The sequence below is a fragment of the Cryptotermes secundus genome, unplaced genomic scaffold (assembly GCF_002891405.2).
Source record: "Cryptotermes secundus unplaced genomic scaffold, Csec_1.0 scaffold1304, whole genome shotgun sequence".
Taxonomy (NCBI): Eukaryota; Metazoa; Arthropoda; class Insecta; order Blattodea; family Kalotermitidae; genus Cryptotermes; species Cryptotermes secundus.
The window spans coordinates 263,624-279,104 of NW_019723929.1; the positions used below are offsets into that span (position 1 = coordinate 263,624).

Sequence of the window (15,481 nt, forward strand, 5' to 3'; positions counted from 1 at the left end):
TACCCGAGTTCAGTCGCCTCTTAATTTCCTCCTGAATCAGGTTTCGATCTGTTATTGTCGTTCCCAAATATCTGAACTGTGCCACATTTTCAAAACATCTGTTTTCTATTGTTATGTCATGATTTTGCCCTGAATTTTGGTGAAGAGAGGTATCCCAAACTCTATCAGAATATTGTACAATACTTCCCTCCCAACTGAATCATAGGCTTTCTTGAAGCCTATGAATAGCTGATGTACTGTCTCATTGTACTCCCATTTTTTCTCCAATATCTGACGAATGGAAAAGATGTGACCTGTAGTTGATCTGTTTGGTCGCAATCGACACTGATGATACCCAATAATTTCATCTATGTATGGACTTAACCTTGAGAGAAGAATATTGGATAAAGTTTTGTATGAAGTTGACAGCAGTGATATCCCCCGATAATTACTACAGTCAGTTTTATCACCTTTCTTGTGAACTGGTACAATAATAGACTCCTTCCACTGATCAGGCAGTTTTTCCTTATGCCAAATAGAAGTAATTAGCTTATGGATCTTAGAATGTAATATTTCACCTCCTGCTGGAACAAGTTCTGCCGGAATTTGATCACTACCTGGCGATTTATACCGTTTCAATTTTGCAATAGCACTTTCAAACTCAAAAGGGCTAGGATCAGGTATTAACAGCTCAGCTGTGTGCATTTCCATCTGGCTAACATCACTGACCCTATGTGCATTCAATAACTGAGAGTAGTAGTTCTTCTACCTATTCAAAATGGGGTGGACAATATTAAAATGGAGCTTAGAGTAGGATGGGATGGTATGGATTAGATTGAATTGATCTGGCTCAGGATAGGGGCCAGTGGAGGGCTCTTGTGAACACAGTAATGAACCTTCGGGTTCCATAAAATGCTGGGAAGTTCTTGAGTAGCTGCAGAATTGGCGGCTGGTCAAGAAGGGCTCAGCTCCATGAGTAAGTAAGTAAGTAGTCTTTTCAACATCTTTTCCCTTTGGCGGTACAGCCCTAATTTGAACCTTGGCTTACCTCCATGAAACTCTCCGTTTCACTTAGGTTTACTAGATATTAGATGTTCGGTAGGAATACTTGGACGGGTGATCGGGTCGTCGCAAGGCCTGTACCTATACACAAACACTAAACATCCGTGCCCTGAGTGGGATTCGAACTCTCTATCCCGGCTTCCGAGCGAGCGAAGACAGTGCATGTGTTAGACCGCTCAGCTACCGTGACCGGCAATCTTTTCGGCATACCTGATAACCTTAACATAGGGTTCATCATACGGAGTTAGTAAGAACGCTGGAATGGAGAGCGCCTTACTGTGTCGTGATCTCTACGCAAGTTTTGAACATTTTATTTGAGACGTAAAATAATTATTTTGAAAGAAAATGGAGTCAAAACTCTTTTGAAATTTTCGAACAACCATTTCCATGAAGAATACAGTTTTATGGGTGCAATTCTGTAGATGTGCACCAATATTTCGGAAGAATGTATCGCTTCCATTTTCGTGGTTGAAGAATAAGTCAAGCAGCAAAGTGCGAAAAGAAAGCGGCAAGCAGATCCAGATCTCTCTACAGAACTACGCGGCGTTACAACCCAGAAGTTCGTATTTTTCATCGCTGTGAAAATCTCAAATGCAATAACAGAAATCGGCCTAGAGGACCCTACACAGACAACTGACGGAGTTGCTCGAATATTATCATGCATCTTGTGTATGAATGCTCTGTCCCGAACTCTCCCGGAGGTTCCGCATAAAGAACGCTCCCTTGTTCTCTAAACCCCATTGCTCACCAACGGAAAGAGCGTTGTGGCTGAATGGTTGACACTCAGGAGTCCGTGTTTGGTGTGCTTCAACGAGAACCAGCTGTCCAGACTGGTTTTCTGTAGTCTCATCATGCAAAGTGTGAAATACTGCTTACTTTAAAATAGGCCTTGATCGTTTTTCCATACCTCCTTCCACCAATGAGAGTGGCATATACGTGTACTTGCAACATCCTGTATGTGTATAGGGAACGTACCCAGTTCGCGTCTTGATTAGGTTGCTGCCCATCGTGAGTGAGGTTTCTCATAGGTTCACCTAGCATTTTTAGTAGTTGCGATAGTGGCATAGAGCATATTAAGATTGCCTCGTTCGAAATCATAAGAGACTCCCCTTCGTGTTCGTCTTGCCGTATCTCTGCGCCGCTAATAATCCAATAATCACTCAGTGCCTACTGTTTTCTCTTTATGGGTACCTGGCCCTTGGAATTTGTGTTACCTGAATACTACGAAAGCATCGTTACGAGCTGAACGTATTTCAGAAAATGTCCTTTGTTTTCGTGATATATTATTTTCTTTTTTATTGAAGAATAAGTGTATTTTCATTAATATTATCGAACTTGTTCCTTTTCTTTCGAAAAGATGCATATAAGCATGTTTGGCCTCATTACAGCTTTGACAAGTTGCGGTTCTTCCTTTGCATGTGAAGTGTGAAGCAAGTTGAGAACTCACTCACTTGACTGTGTTGTGTTTTCAGGTGGAGTCGGATGGAGACGTTCACATACTTCACATCTGTCCGGTGGAACTGTGTGACAACGGACAAGTGACATGCGCGGCGCGTAACGGGATGTCCGGTGACGAGGAATGCGTTGTCAGGACGGAACTCACGGTGAGGGATGAGGACTCCAGGTACGACGACATCGGGTCGTGGTCCCTGCAGACGGAAGATGAAGTGCCGGCAATGTTGATCCGGGGACCCTCAGACACCACAGCACTCCGCGGGGACAGGGTCGTCTTGAAGGCAACATATGTCGGGGTACCTCACCCTCTCGTTCGCTGGCTGAGAGCGGTGAGTACATGTTGGCACCGACGATCTCTGGTTCAAATCTTGGTCGGGTTACTTGCTGTCTTGACTTAACGTTTTGGTTCTGTTCTTCAAACGAATGGCGGTAAGATGTCTGGAAATATATTCGTTATCTACTGAGAGTCCACACCCATCCTCCAGTATAACTCGACGCACTTTCGAGGCCATAAGGTTAGCTTTCATTTTGAGCAGTCACTAGCGGAATCTCCACTGGACCTACATGTGACTAGGTTGGATGAGACAAGAAATGTATACAACATTTTCGTGAAACCCTCTTGGAAGAAGCCCAATTGAAAGATCGAGGAGGGGATGAGAAAATAACATTAAGACAAATCTTACGAATATATGCTGTGAGGCGGATTTAACTGGCCCGGGATTCTGACCAACGATGAACTTCGGTATTAGCTCTATTATTTCATGCCAGTTAGATCTGTACATTTTTTGTGCGAAGATCGGTTTTGAAAACCGATAAATTTCGATTTTAATGTCGTGTAAAATGAAATTCTATTGAGAAATAGATCTGTTATTATAGACACAATGCCACATTTAATAGAAATCTGTTTAGTAATTTTCGGATAGTCACGTGGTTGGACATGTGACCTGTGTGTACGTTCATTTTAGATAGGCTTCTTCGTCCAGCGAAACTACGAAATGTCAGTCGCAGAACTCATTAATGGCCGACATTCATGTCCCTCACGTTTCCAGTACAGAACTGATAAAACAACATATATATACAATTTATTTGCGCTATAATTAGTCTGTGGGACTAAAATTGAATTTTAGATTTCTTAATTTCTCCGTTTAGAAACCTGTGCTGTAATGACTTTGTTATCTTCATATGCCCTCAAGACACAGTAAAATAAAATGTCGGCGCTTGCAAATTAGTAGTAACAACTTGCTTACAGATGGAAAGAAACGGTCGTGCTATTATGTCTCCACTTTGTGGAGAGGAACTCATAACGCTTAAAATATATAAGTAGACCGCTTTCCGCTAAGGTATATTCTTAGTTACTTTAATAGAGTTCTCTAGTTGCTTTGCTTTCGTTCGGTGTTCGTACATAGGTTTTCAGCCTGTATTCAAAACAAAACAAGAAACTCCGTGGTTCTAGTCCGCAAGCGAACAATACCGACCGAGCGGCCGCCGCTTGCGGCGAAATTAGTGCCAACTTTAGCGGATAGAGGGTGTCACATGGTCAGCGCAAACAATCCCCACGGCCGTTAATTTCGGGTTTCTAGACCGGAGCCGCTAGTTTTCCATTCAAGTAGCTCCTCAGTTATCCTCACGAGGCTGAGTGGACTGCGTTACAGACCCACAACTTCTCAGAAAATCTGGTAGTGCCGGGAATCCAACCCGGATATCTGGATCTGTAGCCAGGAACCACTATACCACAGAGGCGGTCTTCAGCCTGTATTCACTGCAGCAAAACATAAATGTTCCTATAAAGGCAGTTTGTTATTTAAGCCGGCTTCCGTTTGAATAATTTCTTCCTTGGAAAGCACGAAACGTTTACTGTGTCAGTTCGTGTCGTTTGTATCGGAACAGTGAAAACAGGAATATGGCCGACCACCAACAGGCTAGCTCCTGTGCGCAGCAGGTTGCAGGAGACAGCACAAGCCGCGTTACGATTCTGTCTTCGTCACCGAGACGTGTAGACATGCAAGTACGCCCTAAAGCGAACAGGATTGGAACCGTGTTGTGGGCCAGGAAGTGTTCATACCAAATGTGGCCGCGTCTTGAGAACGTCGCGTGTCGTGCGAACGTTTCCTTCGTCCAAGGAATTGTTCTGTTCTGGGAAGATGACGGAAGCCACTAGATCAGGACGTTTTCTGAAAAGAACTTCTCAAACACGTCACTAGAGAATGCAACGCTGCCATAAGCATCAACTTGATGACATGAACTTTGAATCACGAGGTTAAAGTGCGTCATTCTTTGTCATTTTGCGTACTGCATTGATCGAAGCGGTTCTATGTTACAGATACAAATCTATTATAATGAATTGGGGTAGCTCGAATAACATAGCGGCCAACTTCTGTTGGGGCGAAAGATTTTCGATTCCGTCTAGAGACAGTGCTATTCGCTACCACGTACAATCCGGCATAACATCATGTCCAACGGATATCAGGGTTTAAACGGCAGGAGCGTCAAACTGGCTTCTCACCTACATCTGGTGCCCAGGCTAGGAATGCATGGAGCTATAACTCAGCTTCTCCCTACGTTTACAACTTGTTGTGTTTAAGCACAGGGACTTCTTGTAAATAAAATGTTACAGACCTGGTCAGACCACGTCAATAATTTATTTTTATTTACTGACACTTTAACTCCCTTTCGTTACAATATATATATAATATTCTACGTCATGTGGCATGAAATAATGACCCTGACTTATTAATATGTTAGGATTAAAAATAGACTATAGGCTGAGGAAAACCATGAAGCCCCTCAGAATATTTAGTTTAGGGAGCGTGAAATGGGTTGTATTGCCAATTTAAGACCGCAGACAACATCTACTTATTGATTTATGTACTTCACCTAGTAGGGTAGCGAAATGGAGGGGTCCGTATATGGCTAAGATGGGACACACATGGAATTCATACAGAAACTTAGCGAGGAAACCGATGGAAAAAATAACCAATGGAAGTTCGAGGAGGTGATGATGAAATTATGACTGATCCTAAGAAGAACTGCTGTGAAGATGGGAGGTGGATGGTTTCGTGAAGTTCAGATTGTAGTCTTCATTGTTTTGAGTGGTGCAGTTTCCTAAGTGGTTACCGACGTTTCGGAGGAATCTGCTACCTTCGTTTTCATGTTCATGTTCTACCTTAAAATGGGAAGCTCAGAATTTCCCCGAAACTTTGCTAACCACCTCAGAAACTACATGTTGTTACACCCAGAAGTTCACAAAGTTAATTTTATCCACTGACAAAAGCCTGAAATCTCATCTGGCTGAAGTTCATGCCTAGTGGCATGTCGCCTTCACATTCTGCTACCAGAAATTTAGCTACACTCAGCTTGTACTCGTATTCTTTCCGTATCCGTTTTATGGAAGTAGGCAGTTTGCTCTGAAACACTGGGAAGCAGAGGGTCTGTGGGAGACATGCTATTTCCATTACAGGGATCACTGAAATATCTGTGCACAGCACTACTCTTGCTTCGGTGATACTGGCGTTATCTCCTTGAGTATACCTGTCAGAAATAACTGTCAGTTTTCGAACCCCTAAAGATTGAATTGTGTGCCCGGATTATGTGTTTGCGTGCCGCCCATTTCTCAGCAGCACAGCCTACCGAACGCGACGGCCGCATGCACTGATGCATTTTTCTGGTCCGGCGATTCCAAATGGGTGCCTCATCACCCAAACACGGCTTGTTCTCAAGTTTGAGGTGGAGGGGATGACCTCCAGGTATGGGTAACCTGCAAGTTACTCAGCTATTCAGAAATGAAGACCCACCCGCGTGATTATGAAGCCAATACAATCCATTTCCCACGTCAGTAGCCTCCTCGAAAACCATTGGTGTTCCTATCGTTCCATCCACATCTCAGGAACATATTTTATTAAAATTAATTTTGCTGTGCTGGGCCTGCATAATACAGCAGATACCAAATTGGCCACCATAAGAATTTGCGGGTTATTACTTCTTCCCCGCCCCACGAAAATCACTGTTCTCTTTCTTGAGATGTACATCACGCTAAGGAATTTCTGTTTGCTTGATGTTGATTCGCATTCATTTATGTACACAAGGGGCCTCATTGTGCTCTCGACCGAAACATCCCTCTAACATCTGGTTGTATTGTTATGCTTTGCTTCTCATTTTATTACAAAGGTTGTACTTGAATGAATCTTTTATTTTCTTTTTTCCTCGTTGCTGCGAAGTGATAGCTTGTGAGCTTAAGAAATTCTTTAGGGTCCCACGGACACCTTCGAGAATTCGATTGCAGATTGTTGTGCCTTGAGGGATCGAATTCTCTGCCCCTTCGCATTCAAATTAATTCTGAAATTGGAATCTTATTCTCTTCCCGATGCATTCTAGTAAAACAATTTCAGACGAGGAACAAAATTTAGGCAGTTACATTTTTCATAATATTGTCACGTGATTGGAGTGACTGTAGACGGGGTTTGCATTTGTAATTTGATATTGAACTCTTACAGAACGTAACTACAAGTAACTATAGCACTAACTCTAATTCACACACTACAGCACGTACGAAGTCTTCTCAGTCAGCTGTCTTCATCAGTGGACGTTCCCCTGCGCCCGGGTTCACGTCCTCGCAAGCTGGCGGCCATCTCACACCAACCTCCTACTGTTCTAACTGCCGTCTCAAGACTCTCATAATCGCAGCTGCACCTCGACACGGATCCCATAGAAAACACCCCGCCTGTTTTTGCTTCACGTAGCTATCGCACGGACCGCTTAGAGAACATCGCTTCCCAGTTACTCCATTGATGCATGTTATGCATCTGTTGCCTAGCAACGGGCGTGTTTGCAGAGACGTTCCCTAGCAACGGCTATATCTTCTGGCTTCACAGTTTTTGCCTTGAGCAAATGTGCCACAATATCAGTATTTTGTAGGAAGAAATATGAATGTGAAAATGGATAACCCTTAATTTGAGCATATTGTGAACAGTAGCCGTTGTATCAGACCAGCATGGACTAAAATTAAATCGTTCGGGCATCAGATTTCGTCAAAGTCGGTTCAGTGGTTTCGGAGATGGAATAAAGTAACGGACTCAAGACATCAGCATGCTTTCTCTTCATTTCCTTGATACAAAAGCACATAATTTAATAACAGCAATAAGTAGACGAAACACGACACGGCTACAAACAGTCTTGCGTTATCACAGTTTACCATTTCATTCTGTATAACATGGTTTCTGAAACTGTGTGCTGGAAACCAGCAGGGATCGCAGACTCCTCAAAGGGAAGTCTCCAAGTTCTCAAGAACTAGCCGCTCCTGGATTAATGCCAGTACAAGTGCTTTTGGAAAGCGTAGCTGTAGCAAGCGAAATGTTTGGCGAATTTCGCGACAATGCAGGAACTGCTGTAGGTGTAGAGAGCATGTAAAGGTATTTTGATTCGTGCTGTCACCGTACAGCCTGGTAGCGACCTGCAACAGTGTGCAAAACGAATCGTTCGTGACTCAGTAGGGAGTTTCATAGCTTGCTGTAGGTGAACTGAGGCTGTAAACTTGTGCATTCCTGCTGTCATTGTACAGGCTGACAAGAGGACCTGCAACAGTACTCAGAACAGTGCTTCTCTCTGACATCGCGTAACTTTATGTATTGCTTTAGGGGGTCTTGTTGTCACAACGTGAGAGCCCTGCCACAGCGTACATAAGCTTTCAGTTGCACTGCTGAGTTGAAGGGTTACGTAAAACTGCATTTAAGGAAATGTTACTGGGGTGGTAGCGTAGCGTAGTCTGTATAGCGACTGGCTACGGGCTGGACGGCGGAGGGGTCGGAGTTCCGAGTCCCGGTATGGTCAAAATTTTTCTCTTCTCCAAGTCATCCAGACCTGCTCTGGGGTCCACTCAACCTCCTATCCAATGGGTACCGAGGGCTCTTTTCTCGGGGCTAAAGCGGGCGGGGCGTGAAGTTGACCATTCACCAGCTAGTGCCGAGGTCAAGAAAACGTTGGTCTATACATCCACTCCCCCTTACGCCTTCATGGCGTAGTGCTTAATTAGTTAAGGACAGGGACAGCTTTACTTTAGGATAGTTAAGGACTCGTAGCACCACAATATATTTAGCCTATTAATGAATGGTCAGTTTCGTAGATATGGGAGGAACAGACATGTGCTGATGCGGTATGAATCAAATACTGTTCAAGAAATTTTCCGTGAACTGTGATGTGAAACTGCTTGAAGACTTGTGTCGTGTCCTTTTAAGTGGATCTTGAACTCCGTTTCCCAGTAACTGATCGCATTGAGGCAGTGAATGGAGGTCAGTGATCATCGCCACACAAAGCAGGACCTGACATTAATCGGAACTCGATGACGGATGTTCCAAATTCAGGAAATTCCTTTCTAACGAAACATTTGCTTCTTGCATTCGCTTCGTAATGCAGTAGCAACACTGAGTTACGTTTTGTTTACTGAAACAGAACCAGTCTCTTAGAGAAATCCAAGCTGATAGCTGTGCTACAGTTAATTCTGGTAAAACATGGTACAACGCCAATAATACTATACCAAAGTCCGCCATTGGACAAGATTCTGAAACACTGGAGAATGCCGTCTTCTGGGATGTGGCGCCGTGTACATTTTCCCCAGCCACCTGCTCACTCAGGTTCCTCGCTTGCGGATTCTTTTACCCTGAAGAAGGAGGCAATACGTTCCTCCGAAAAGTCGGTTCACCCAAGATTTACGCGGCGCTACAGCCCAGAAGACTGCATTCTTCATAATCATCGCCGAGAGAACCTAAATCTTACTTCCTGAAACAAATTTTCCCCGTTTAGAATGGGTTAAGACATAACCCAAAACATCGCAACGTAAATATACGAGATTCTGATGTTTGCACGACGGTAAACTTCTCTTCTGAAGATGGAGGCAGTAAGCTTCTCCGAAATATTGGTAACCGCCTACTACACCACCATTTTCACCGCCGTGCAAACTGCACATTTCGTCCAGTCCTATCCAGTTCACGCCCTGGCAACTATTTCCCATCACTCCACGTCCTCTTCTATTTCCAAGAGATTGCCCCACCTCTGCAACTTCTGCCGCATGCCTATCTCGCTTAATGTATCGGAGTCACGTGTTCAGGATGTTACCTGGATTGAATGTGGTGCTAATAACTAGTGAAACAGAGCCCTCGAGAAGATGATAGTCGCCGTGCCGGCCAAGAAAGGCCCCGTTTCTTGAGGAGCCCGAGGGTTCATTACCACGTTCACAGATGGCCCTAATGGCTCGCATCCTGAGCAAATTGAATCAGGTAGTCAGCTGACATCATAGATAGTCTCTTTACATCAGTTTTTCACACCAAAGGTTTGTCTTCATTACCCATCTCTCATGCATGCTACGTGTCCCGCTCAACTTATCCTCCCTAATTAACAGAACCTTTGCCACGAAGTGCAAATTAGGGATCACCATGCAGTTTCATTGCACTGTTGGTATCGCATTCATTTTTTTCCTCATATTTAGTTAAATTTTCACAACATCGAAAAATGTTTAAAATTAAGTTTGCAGATCTATCGAACTCTTATAAAGTGTTATACATGGAAGCGTCCTTCACAAAAGTCGATTGTTTAATGTGACTTCTAGTAGAGGCTAATGATATGAACTACGTAGAATGCAGTTGGCCAAGAAACTTTTAATGTAACCCTCCGCCCCTCCTATGTACATATAATCGAAACCCATTCAGTGGTTTTGGAGACATGCTGACCGACGGACACAGCCCCCCTTGTTGTCTATACGTTCACTTGATACAAGGAATGCACTGTAGCAATGTCTGGTGCTTCCCCCCATGTCCCAGTCTCCAGTCTGTGCATTTCTATATTAGGTTGCAGTTATTTGCATTCCGGATGTAAGACTGGCATGGCGAAGTTGTGAGTTGCGTCTCCCCTCACAGGGGCCACTTCATAGGGTTACGTATGCCCTTGGATCAATCGCATGGCACCACATGGCCAGCTGTGAAGCTGTAGGAAAAGTACGCTCGTAAGTTCCTCCTAGGCTCATGAGGAATGAAATGCGCTCCTGCATGGGGGCCCCCTTAACAGCGACAAGGGGTTACTGCCTGCTTTGTGACAGACCCTTACGCCCTTTCTAGGTCGTTCTTCATATTGTATTCGCTCTTTCTCTAACCCTTCTTGAGTTTAGCCCAAGAAAAACAGCCGGTGGGCGCTTGGAGTTGTTAGAGATAAAATAGTTTTCTGTGTCTAAACGTAAAAGTCCCTGTGTCCCTGTGCTTAACTGCTCCATGAAGGCGTATGGGGAGTGCATGTATAGACCCGCGTTTTCTTGACCTCTGCACAAGTTGGAGGTGAGAGGTCAGCTTGACGCCCTGGCCGCTTTAACCCCAGAGAAAGATCCCCGGTACCCATTGGATAGGAGGCTGGGTGGGCCCCAGAGCCGGTCTGGACGACTTAGAGGAGTGAAAATCCTTGCCCCCACCGGCACTCGAATACCGACCCCTTGGTCTTCCAGCCCGTAGCCAGTCGCTATCCCTGCTCACGTTTTCTCTGTGTACAATTCATTAAGCACCACGCCATGAATATTTATGGGGCGTGGAGTTATAAATCTACCCATTCCTGACCTTGGCACTAGATGGAGGTGACTAACCAGATTCACGTTCCGGCCTCCTTACTCCCGGAAAAGAGCTGACGGTACCCATTGGATAGGAAGGTGGGTGGGCCCAGAGCCGATCTGAACGCTGTGTAGAAGAGAACAGTTTCCATCCCCTGCCGGGGCTCTAACCCCAGTCCCTCGGAAGTCCATCCCGTGGCCTGTCATCATACTGACTGCCTGCGTACCTTGAGGTGAGAGTTTCCTGTATTTTGGAACTCACGATCCCGCGTGCAGTTTTCATCATTAATGCCTTGCATGTTGTGTGGAAGGACGGAACTGAATTGTTCTACACATTTAACATTATGGTGCGTTGTGGTTTGAAGAGGTAACAAACGTATTGTGGGGTGGTCTCTCCACGTGTTTCATCTCCAAACTTCGACAGATTTCTGTTAAATTTATTACTGCGGGATACACAAACATTGTTGGGCGATTTTGTGGAACCGCTCGCCTTTCGTCCTTGTAACGTTTTAACAAATTGATATGTTTTACGAATATTACTGCATACATTCCTGGTGAAATCGACTACCGTGGTTCCGACAAGGAAAGACAATTCTATTAAATATGCACCTTTTCGACCCGAGAGGACATACACCGGCAGTGTGCTGCAGGGGCGGGGCGCGACAGGCTGACACCAGCAAGAAGTCAAGGCTCGCTCCCCCCCCTTGCTGTTGTGACAGGGTAATATCTTCATTTAGACCAACCACTCTTTCCGAGCGTCCCCTCTAATTCAGAGGGGCACGCGATAGCGTAGTTGGTTGAGGCACTATGCTACAAGCTAGAAGGCCGCGGGTTCGAGTCCCAGTGACGTGGTGGATTTTTCAGTTTACCTAATCCTTCCAGCCGCGCTATGGCCCTGAGGTCGACTCCGCCTCTAACAGAAATCGAGTACCAGGAATCTTCCTGGGGGGTAAAGGGCTGTCGGCGCTTAAGGCTGACAACCTTACCGCCATCTGTGAGCCGATTGTCTAGAAGCTATCCCTATAACCGGCCGTGGAGGCCCATAGCGTTGTGGGACGTCGAGGTTGCCACATTCTTTAGACAGTCGGTTCACAGATGGCGGTGAAGTTTGCCAGCCTTACGCGCCGGCCTCCCTTTACCCACACGGAGATGCCTGGTACTCATTTCTGTTCGATTGAGTCGACCTCATGTAACCGCACCATGCAGGAACCTCAACAATGTTGTTGATTTACATTCTTAATTACAATGTACTACATGTAAACGAACTGTACTACTGTTAACAATAGATGATACAGAATTGACCCCAGCACCAGCAGGCGCCAAGGACAACATCTGGTCTTTCTGAGGGACAAGCAAGCTGCAGGTCACTTGAAAACCCAGAACGGAGCAGGAAGTATCCCGCTGTGTTTGCTGGGGATTTCAATGCTTAACTTCGACGGTGCGAGTCTTTGACAATTTGAGACTTGACAGATACGAGTCGCAATAATTTTCGAAGGGGCGTACCGAGCGATTGTTAGCGTACCTCCATTTATTTGAGAGCTGTCAGAGGGACCGTGTTGTACTTAGGCCCAAATTAACATGGATTTGGTTAGGGATTGGCTGAATGCAAATGAGAGAAACACCCAAATTTTAGGTTCAGCCAATCAGCAAAATTTCAGAGGAGAGGAATCCAGGCGTTCCCGGAACCGTCGGGACTTCTGCCTCTCCAGAGCAGTCAGTCATTACAAGTCATTACAAGGGAATAAGAGCGGTGAGTCACCAACAGTGAGTAACAGGAGTAAGTAGCAAAAAGGGAGTAACAGGAGTAACCTCCCGGACGTTAAATCGGTGTTGGCCCGAATCCGGTGTACAAATTCAAAGTGCTACAGCCTGGTAATGGGTAATTGTAGTGAACATCTACAATAAAAGCAACAGTGTTGGTGAAGTGCGAGTTTTAAGTGTTCTCTCTCTCCTTGTGTGAGCAAGGCCCATTAGTCGCCCTGAGACAGAATCTCGTCCTACCGTCTGAGCAGTCGGAACCCCAAACGCCCGCCTATCCAAATCCCCACCTTTGTTTTCCCCGTTCCAAACTCGTGGATTTCACCCAAGTCCACTGGCCCCCATACAAATTCAAATTCAGAGCAATCCCACACCATACCCTGAACCAGACAGCTACAAGGAAGCGGCGGATGAAAGTGCAGACCACAAAGGGGCGGACGTGAAGGACGGTAATAAGTGACGACCAGATCGAGAGGCTTGAAGTCTCACTGAGCGGTAACGACGACGACGAAGAGGAAGGACGGCAATACTCAGCGCTAGAGTGTGACTGGAAGGAATAGATCAATTGAAAAATCTAGCGACTTCATCCGGAATCGAACCCGCGTCCTTCCGGCTTGTAGCATGGTGCCTCAACCAACTACGCTACTGCTTGCACCAAACAGTAAGAATTGCGTTACGAAAATTTATAGGCCTACTTCACCGCAGTATTTTTGTTACTTCGTCAGTCAGCTTCAGTGACGGTTAAGATTGTTTTCAGTAGCGAGTATAAAGGCAGACATTTTAAGATAACGGAACAGCATAATTTAAACTACAGAAAAAGGTTTCGCAATAGGTTTAGTTTATCGTGTAGCTAATGTAATGCCATATTGCAGACACAGTGCCATAGTAAATTAGGATGGTGCAGCCATTCCACAGTAAACTAAGCTGTGTGTTTTATTTATTAATTAATTTATGGCTAAAATTCTGCAGTTAATTTCGGATTATATTGCTTCGTCGTGTGGATAGAGAATGATGGGACAGCGAGTGGTATTAATGTTGTTTGAATGTATTGACTCAGTATATCTTTGTCCAAGAATCAGAAACGTAAAGTAGATATTAGTGAAATCATTACCCTAAGAAAATCGCCCAGATCAACACAGGAGAATAAAATAGAGGCGTAAATACCCACTTCACCATGAAGATGTATTAAGGAGTGGATGTTAACCCTAACATTACATACTGGCTTCTTGCTTAGCTTACACTTCGATCCTGAAGATGGAAGTGATATGTTCCTCCGAAACGTCGGTTAATTTTCACCGAGTACAAAGTGTTATATCCCAGAAGATATATGTAATACTTTTGAGTGCAATACCCGGTCAGTTGAAGGGCGGATTGCTGTAAGTGTAGGACAGGGGCTGAGGACGCTGAGGACTGGCCTCTCCCTTCACTAATTGCGCAAGCGCGAAGCCTCGTAGCAGTAGGCACTTCCTCCGGACGTCATGCAACTGCAGAGTGGAGACGAGTCCAGACTTGCAATATGCAAATGGGAGTTCACGTACTTCGTGTGTCGTGACTGGAGTACACGAGCACGTCCAGCACTTTATTCGCTGACGTACCAGCTGTTAACACTTATTTTCATTATATAATTAGAATGGTATAAAGAAGAGCCGGGATAGCTCAGTCGATACAGCGACTGGCTACTGGCTGAACGGCCGAAGAGTCGGAGTTCGAGTCTCGGTGGAGGTAAGATTTCTCTCCTCTTCACGTCGTCTAGTGTGGTTCTGGGGCCCACCCAGCCTCCTATCGAATGGGTACTGGGGATCTTTCCCCACGGGCAAAACGGCCGGGGCGTGAAACTAACCACTCACCTCCAACTAGTGCTGAGGTCAAGAATACATGGGTCTGTACATCCACTCCCCCGTACATCTTCATTGCATGGTGCTTAATTAGTTAAGTACAGGGACAACTTACATTTATGCTATAAAGAAGAGGTCTACTACGGTCTGACCTTAGAGAATTTTCTGGTAGTCCTTGAATTCGGTGCTGCAGTGCTCGGACATGACAGGGGCCGGAACTGGCATAGATAAACACGAGGAGATTATTTTAAAGAGATTTGCTTGTAGTCTAGTTAGGCGGTCATTTGAATTCAGAGGCGGTTACTGGACTGAATTGAAAAGCGTTGCCGATTTTTTTGGCTGATAAAAAAAAAAATCCATCCTGTTTGCTCATTATAAAACCCGCTATTCTGGTGCGCACACCTCACACACCCGAAGTCTCCCATATGTGTCAACCGGCGCGGCGAAATTTGTTGCGTCCTCAAGTCTGTGTTACAATGCAGAATGTAAATTAACTTCGACCTTGGTAAGGATGGATTCATTCAACTTAAAATTATAAGGTCCACTGCATTTGAGGTTTGACATTTTCATGCCGGAGAAGTTCCATACGTGGCCTTCTGGGTTGCAGCACCGTGTAGCTAGGTGGGTACAAAGCTCCATCTTCCTCCAGCACTCAAGTACTCATCTGACATACTACACGGTGCCACAACCTAAGTAATCACAATATGAATATTATTATATGACCATATGCTAGGCAACGGCTCTGTAAGCACGTTCTCGTGTCAACAAATATTCAACAAAGGTTCCCACGGATACAGAATAGCAACAGAAGCGGAAG

At 45.0% G+C, this 15,481-nt stretch overlaps 1 protein-coding gene across 2 annotated transcripts in view; it reads left to right on the forward strand.

Annotated features, from left to right (window-relative positions):
* Nucleotides 1–15,481, forward strand: part of LOC111862207 (myosin light chain kinase, smooth muscle) — a 277,919-nt gene that overhangs the window by 227,992 nt on the left and 34,446 nt on the right. For both annotated transcript variants that reach the window (XM_023847414.2, XM_023847415.2), the window contains one exon: nt 2,514–2,825. In XM_023847414.2, the coding sequence (XP_023703182.1) occupies nt 2,514–2,825 (312 nt within the window). The remainder of the gene's footprint in view (nt 1–2,513; nt 2,826–15,481) is intronic.